At 33.3% G+C, this 7,985-nt stretch overlaps 1 protein-coding gene across 1 annotated transcript; it reads right to left on the bottom strand.

The window, feature by feature from the left end:
• Nucleotides 1-4,881: 4,881 nt before the first annotated feature.
• On the bottom strand, nt 4,882-7,362 carry LOC108318693 (putative receptor-like protein kinase At1g72540). Its single transcript, XM_017556384.2, has 5 exons — nt 6,760-7,362; nt 6,536-6,671; nt 6,292-6,428; nt 6,063-6,186; nt 4,882-5,805 (listed from the first exon to the last, which is right to left on the bottom strand). Exons 1-5 carry the CDS (start codon nt 7,150-7,152, stop codon nt 5,201-5,203), a joined length of 1,395 nt encoding a protein of 464 aa, XP_017411873.1. The 5' UTR covers nt 7,153-7,362; the 3' UTR covers nt 4,882-5,200.
• Nucleotides 7,363-7,985: the final 623 nt, after the last annotated feature.

Genomic DNA, 7,985 nt, shown 5'->3' with positions numbered 1-7,985 from the left:
ACTTTTCAATAATTAAATGATTAAACCTTCTCTCTCCAACTCTCCATGCACATAAAATCTTATCCATGAATATTATAATATATTATTTTTTAATAAATTATTTAAAATTTATTGCTTATGATTGTGTGGCTCTCACACACATGAATTGTTAAAATATTAAAGGGTGTACTGACAAAAAGCTACTGTATTCAGAGGAGCATAAGAGAGAAAAAAAAAGGTTAATGCCTTTTGTACCCGGAAGATACTTAATTGATGCAAATTTTTCTATGTTTAGATGCAATTGACACTTTTAAACCACGTGTGGACAAAATTGCAACTTTTTTAAAAGGGTGAACGAACTTGACACACTTCAACAAAACTGGGACAAAGCAAGCAATTAAACCTTAATTATTTATACTTTATGTCTTTATAAAGTGTTGTTAATAATTAAGATGACTTGAATTGGATGTATAAAGTTATTGAGATACTTGTAAGTGTCTCATTACTAATCCATTTAGTAAAAAAAACCACAGAAAAAGCTACACAATAAATTGCACTACAAAATTTATAAGCCCATTTAGCCAAAAAGAAAAAGTACACAAAAAGGTGTATAAAAAAGCACCAGAAAAAATAATGTTAAGCCATTTAACCATTAAAAATGAAAAATTGACGGGTCAACTCGTCAACCCAATAACAGAACAGGTTATGTCTCATAATCCATTTGTTATATTCGACTTGGATGGGCCAAGACGAACCGTTTTACCATACTAGATATTTTATTTTATCAATAGTAAAACTATTATTTATAATGTTAGATAATTATCACAATATTTATCCATATATATAATCTCGAGAGTACAAGAGAAATAGATGAGCTAATTTTAATAAATTTATCATTTTTATCTTAATTTTGAAAGTATTTACTTTTGAAAATAGTTTTCGTAAAATCCTTTTAAAATATCATTGTTTGTAAATCAGTAATCCAAATAAAAAAAATTTACACTACGATTATAATTGAATCTTAGATAAATCTTATTTAAAATAGTTAACTGGAAATCTTAACAGACAAGCGAAAAAAATTAAAATTTTGAAAATATTATTTCATTGAAGTAGCTAATATGAAAGTGGTTTTTTTAAAATACTAAAAAGTTTGAATTGCTGTCTCACCAATTTCGTATACAAGATGTCAGCTTCTGAATTTTGTCAAACTTCTTACCTATTATTTTTTAATTTAATATTTATTCAGTGATATATAATATATAATAAACACTTGAATTATGACTTAACTTTCGCACGAATTAATAAATATAAAACTGTTCAATTTAGCCAGAGATTTCGAAATTTATGTTTTAAATGTTTGCAGATAAACTCTACCATCTAATATAGAAAATAATAATTTTGTATTAAAACGAACAAGATTTTCTCTCCAATAAAAAAATTAGGTTTCGTTTTGAAAAACATAAACATGTACAATGTTGGTTTCCTTCATTTATTTTCACGTTTAATTAATGCAATGAGTAGTTTTAATATGGTGGCTCTAAGAGGGGAACAAAATGTTCTGGAATGTATTGGTGCTTTGAATGTAAAATTTGATGACGTCGTGGTAAAATTGTTTCCTCTATCGTTGTCATTTTTTTTATTTGTAAAATTAAGCATTAATTTATCTAACACCAAGAAGATTAATTATGCATAATTCACATGACATCGACGTGCTAACAACTTAATTATGTAAGATAATTTGAAAACCTATCTCTGAAATTTATCCTTGCCATTAAACTATAGGGTATAGTTTTCTTCATATGAAAAATGCAAAACTCGATATTCAACTAGAAAAAACGATGATGCAGTGATAACCGTAAGCAAGTTCGCTTTAAGTTGTGCATTCTGTCACGCCAACGTTAAATATTATTTTAGCCCTTGACCAAGTGTTCAATCTTTGCCCAGTTTCAGTTTTTGGAGATATATTTTGTTTAGTTCCATATACAATATGATTAAAATTGCTATCGAAAAAACGAAAGTAAGAATGAAATTGTGTTTATATTTAAGATCAACAACAACTGATCAGAAATTACTTTGAGGCAATTAGTGTTACAAATTACAGTAATCTTAAACAATTAATGTGAACGTTGTTTAGGTTAATTAGATTCACATATGATAAATGAGTATTACATGTAGACAGAGTCTTGATCAGCACGATAGTGGGGTGAAGAAAAAAATTCAAGAAAATGATGCTAAAAGGAATGAGTAAGAAAGAAAAGAAACTTGCACAATAATATTGAAACTGATGCTTCTGTTAAATTATAATAATAATAGATTGAGAAGACAGTCTTGGACAAATGTTTCCTAGGGTTTGTCATATGAATGGATTGTGGATACAAAATTGTGGGCTGAACCTAACTCCAACACTATACTTGCTCTGACAAAATACCAAATTGATGTGAATTGTGCTTCAAATTGGAGAAAGGTTTTGCATTGCAATGATAACATGACATGAACTGCAAGATTTGTTCCCATTGTGGATGTGTTGTTCAGCTACCACCACCATGGGGGAAAGACCAAAAATACAAGAATGTGATAAAATATTTTGGTTATCATTAAGTGGTGAAGATCTCCTGTTTTCAACACAGATAAAACAATTTCATAATATATAAATGGATACAAATATTATTTTACAAATTAATTTTGTAGACTTGAATGAAATTTAAATTTTTACATTTACTTAAGATATATCATTTCATAAACCTAGTTTTACGAACTGATTTTATAAAGTTAAATTAGACTTAGATTTATTTTTTAGCATTATATGGGTGGAAGCTTGAATTGGACACATTCTAGTCCAACTTGTTGGCAACAAATATTCAAGTCACAGTTTCATTTTTCAGTCCATCTGCAATTGCTACAGGTTAAACAAAATCTTTCTTTCTCTACCATGTTGAATCAGATATGTGGCCTTCCTTCTTTGAAACTTTTGAATAGAATGCACGCAGTCATGGCTAGATAATTATATATCTAAAGAGTTTTGAATCTTCCAAGTGCCATGATGCCTAACCTTGTTCTGCTGCGTTGAACAACGCATCTTGAACATATTGATATATAAAACCACACCCTATTTCTCTGAACTAATTTTCCACACAGATTTAGTTCACAATGTAAAACAACTATGTCATTTCACGACTTGAGATTTTTGTATATTCTGTGATCAATATTTGGTTATGGGAAAGTCAAGAATTTGAAAATGACTTAATATCTCAAAAATATTAGTGGGGATTGATTTTTATAAACCATCCAAAGTACTTGTTTAATATTCAAACCTGTTTTAACTTTAGGTAGCTAGATTTTATGGCTGCTGGACCACCAAGTTTGTGTCTGCTTGCACATCCTAATATTATACAGTTTCTCTCTGGAATGTGTTTGTTTTCTAATCACGAACTTATTTAAAGCGAGTGCAGAATTCTGATTTTTTTAATGGTGTTATTAGGAAGATTGTAAATGGCAATATTCAAGAAAATGCCATAAATTTGTGAGCCAATGTTTCTCTATTGATATAATCTTTTATTAGTATTAGTCTTTGGTTTGATCGTTGACATGTCACCGGAGGACAGTTGGAGATTCTTATTTTGTGATTTTAGCCTTACCGCAAGTGATTTTCATTAACCCCACTATTTTCTGATTGGGGTTGGTAAAGGAAGGTGATATGAAACCAAGCTCAAAATGAAAGTTAACTCTGATTGATTTGATATGAAATTGTTGTCTTGTTTTCTTCCTATTCTAGAACATTGAATACGGATAAGCCAATTACCGAATTATTTATCCAAGTTAAACATTGACTCATTAATCCTTAATCAAATAGATTAACTCTGCTACAGACACCAACCGTGTCCCTGGAAGTATGTTATTGTCTTGTTTTCTTGTTGGTCATTTTTCTGTTTTGTTTTAGGTGCTAGCCATGAATGACGAGGAAGTTTGAAGCTCGTAAACTTAAAATATGAGCTCACGTAGCAAAAATGAAAACCAATTACTCATAATCAAGTCCTTGAATAACTTTTCATTGAGATTCTAATAAATTGGAAGATAAAGTCACTAAAATGGACCATATCAGTCAGCAGACACCCACCTTGTCCTTAACTGGTTAGTTAAGTTCTTGGCTATCTCCAACCTACTTCAGGACAAGCTTTTAGTCATTTATTTTCTTTACTTTATTCTCCACACGCAAAATGAAAGTGGCTTAAAAAATTACAAGGAAATACAAAACCAGGTACATAGCAGAATGAATCTATATCCATTACAGCAAGGGTGCCACAGTTTTGGAAAAATTTAATACACAACACACAAGTTCAATATAAAAACAACCACTTGTCAACAAGCGATAGAAGTCAACGGATCAAGTCTAAAAATAATTTGGCTCATTTCACTTTCAAAATCACTAGTTTTTCAAATGAACCTTCGTGGCTTTGGATGGTAAGAAGATAGAAATCCCAGAAGCAGATGATAGAGTTTAATTATGTTCTTTAATCTTCATTTAGCTTCAAGTGTAAGGCACCATTAGAAATGCCACACTTTTCAATTACAACGTGGAAAATTTCAGAACAACACTTCAATTGTAACTTTCTTTACACCAAGGCTCAACGAGAAAGGCCAAATTTGTCATGGTATAAGGTAGAAAACTTGGAAAAATCTCCATAAACTGCACCCACCACAGGGCTGGCTAAACTATGCGCAATTAATTTATATATGAAATGTGTTTAATTATTGGCTGCAAAGGTGTATGTATGTACATGTCATTAGAATAATTTAAAGAAGTACGTGAACGAATTTAGGCACATGTAACATCAGTGACCAGTACTTAGAAAAACATGTTGGAATTTCTAGAAAGATAATATCAAAATCAAACTACATAAAAAATGTAAAATGAAAAAACTGAGATGTATATCGTACATTATTTCTCTTTCTTCTCCTATGATGTTTTTGTCTGTATAACAAAACATCAAAGTCCTTAGATTTTTACATCATGCTCTCGGATCAAGTACTGTCACTTGAATTTTTTTCAGCAACATGTTCCCGGAGCCATTTAATGTTGTTATCTACACGTTCAAAATGAGATCTTTACGGTAAATAATACAAGGAATTTAACCTGAATTTTTAATCTCCCTATCTATAGCTGTGATTGCATCTCGAAGAATTGAAGATGAATCATGCAAAACTGGTATCCATGAGCATCTCTTCACTGTGCTTCTTTGGGAGAGTAAAGATTTGTGCCAAGAGTTTTGTACAGAGCAGTGTCAGAGTAAACGGCTTGAGACCTCAGGGGCTTAACACGACGTTTGTGGCGACGACTTCTTCGTTGCCGGTGGTGACCCTTTTCTTTTTTCTCTGCCTTTTCTTCTTCTTTGGGTTTTAACTCATCAATTTGGTTGATCTCAACAACATGGTCATTTTCTGTTACTTTTTCACTCATTTTGGGTATGTCTTTGTCTTCCTCACTGGGCACCACATACACAAAAGGGCCAACCGGGATGTCTTTCAGTTTCAAGAGAGGCTCTAAGGTCCGAACCACTGTTCTCATGGTGGGTCTACCCTTTGCATGGTGGCTCAAACATTGGTAAGCCAAAGCTGCAAACTTTTTAGCCCCTTCACTTGAGTACTGATCCTCGAGTCTTGGGTCCATTATTCTCTCCAGTTTGTAGGAATCCTTCAACAAGGGCCTTGCCCATTCCACCAAATCCTGCTCTCTGCTGGGTCGTTTTTTGTCCACGGATTTCTTTCCTGTGAGGAGCTCTAACAGTACAACTCCAAAGCTATATACATCACTCATGGTTGTCAAATGGCCTAATGAAGAAGAAAAAAAGGGTGTGAGTGTAAGTATAATCAATAAATGAAGGTTTTGAAAAACAGTCTTTGACTGTTATTGTGATTTCGGTCGCAAGATGTCAGTTTTTGAAGTCAATGCGACCGCAATTAGGCTGCATCTTCCATCAAGGACTGACGAAATCAAAATCGTGATCATGACCGTAATTTAAAGCTTGGTTTTGATGGATGGAATTGAAGGGGTTTGCTTGAGATTGGTTTTAAATGGAATACAATACCTGTCATGATGTACTCAGGGGCTGCATAACCTTGCGTGCCCATAACACGAGTTGTAATGTGTGTTTGATCTTTTTCTGGTCCATCTATAGCTAAACCAAAATCTGAGAGCTTGGCATTGTAATCCTGAAGAAAATGAGTTTACACACGTCAATTTTGTGTAAATTTTAATCGGTTGAAAGATTGTGATGTTCTTAGACTGAGTGAAGAAAAGGGCCAGAGAGAACTTACAGCGTCTAGTAGGATGTTTGAGGACTTAAAATCTCTGTATATGACTGGTTTTTCTTCTTCATGGAGAAACATAAGTCCCTTAGCTGCCCCAAGTGCTATTTTGATTCTCGTTAGCCATGGCAAAGCTGCCACATAACCTGCATTTTAGAAGGGTAACCCTTTTGTGAGAAATCATAGAAAATGCTTTAACTTTTCTTTTGTTTCCCTTTTTTCTCCCTCTTTCTTTCATAATGAGAGCATGTACCTTTGAAAAGCTTTTCCTCCAGATTGCCCCTCTCCATGTATTCATACACAAGAAGCCTATGCTCATCTTCGCAGCAATAGCCAATTAAGTTAACCAGATGGCGATGTTTCAACTGCCCCAGAAAGATTACTTCAGCCTACAAAAAAAGAAAAAGAAAGAATTAGTCAAATTCATCACTTGAAAGACAGAGGAATCGAATTTTGCAGGGTTTAGCAAACTCTTACCAACCACTCTCTGTGACCCTGTTTTCCATCCAAGTTTAAGGCTTTAACTGCCACAACCTGAGCTTTCAACCCACGCTTAAAATTATCATCGATGAAGCCTTTATACACTTTACCAAACCCACCTTCCCCAAGAATGTTGGATTTGCTAAAGCTGTGCGTGATCTCCTTGAGCTCCTGGTAGGTGAAAATACGCAGATTTGATCCCACCAGAGAATTGGACAAATCACTCATGATAGAGAGTGATGAATAATCGCTGAGGCTTAAATCAGAGAGGAAGATTCTACTCGATGAAGACTTTTTCGAAACTATGTTTGGAGCATCCAAGGGTTGTTGGTCCTTGGCCTGAAAACAACCAAGTATTAAGGATCTCCATTGAAGCCTCTTCGAAGGCATTTTTGTATTAAGCTATGTTTGCCGGCTAAAGTGAGTTTTTGTTAGCCTATTTGAGAACTGCAAAATTATGTTAGATGGCTCTGCTTTTATAGGTGTCACAAAACAAGGCATAAAGGTTTTGAGGTAATTTTTTAGACTTTGCTAAAGCATTTGATTTCATTATCCTTGTGTTTTATTTTTCTCCCGTGTAGGCCAGGGTTACCGATATAATCTATTTCATGTCACTTGGTGCAGGACTTTGGCTTATATTATTAGAAAATAATAGGTATAGGATGTGGCTACCTTTGTAAAGTAATGTAAATGGTTTTAAGGTTAGCTTTGGTTGGCTTTTCTCCCGTGTGCTAAAAAGTATCATATCAAGCGAGTCCATGTGATTGAAATTGGAAATAGTTAATTCATTCAATTCCATTGCTGAAAATAACACCTCCTCAGAAGCTTCTTCCACAATAACCCTGATGGCTTGTTTCTTCATTTCTTCATCAAACCAAAATTCTAGATACCGTGGAACACGAGGCTTTACTCGTCAACCTTCATTCATCGTCAGTTGCCATGGCTTCCAAACAACTTGATCTTACCATGACTTCAAATTTTATTCAAACCCTAAACCATAAGAACTACAAGAACAATCTTCCTCCAACCAATCTTGTAATCTTGTAGTAATGTAATTAAGGAGTGTTGTCACACATCTTAATATATCCATTTTAATGATTTTTAGCATAAAAAAGTAACAATGTATACAACTATCACTCTTTCTCTTACTTTTTTATATTTTATATATACAAATTCTAAGGAACTTCACGTGTGTAGATTTTCACTTTAACTATTTTAAAAAT

Source organism: Vigna angularis, chromosome 9 (genome assembly GCF_016808095.1).
Source record: "Vigna angularis cultivar LongXiaoDou No.4 chromosome 9, ASM1680809v1, whole genome shotgun sequence".
Lineage (NCBI taxonomy): Eukaryota > Viridiplantae > Streptophyta > Magnoliopsida > Fabales > Fabaceae > Vigna > Vigna angularis.
This window is presented reverse-complemented; position numbering and strand designations above follow the sequence as displayed.

Bases quoted from the DNA above. Each gene is read 5' to 3' on its own strand.
- LOC108318693 (XM_017556384.2), bottom strand. From the start codon at position 7,152: ATGCCTTCGAAGAGGCTTCAATGGAGATCCTTAATACTTGGTTGTTTT. The intron at 6,672-6,759 runs GTAAGAGTTTGC...CTTTTTTTGTAG, and splicing joins AGGGTCACAGAGAGTGGTTG to GCTGAAGTAATCTTTCTGGG. The intron at 6,429-6,535 runs GTACATGCTCTC...TCTAAAATGCAG, and splicing joins GGAGGAAAAGCTTTTCAAAG to GTTATGTGGCAGCTTTGCCA.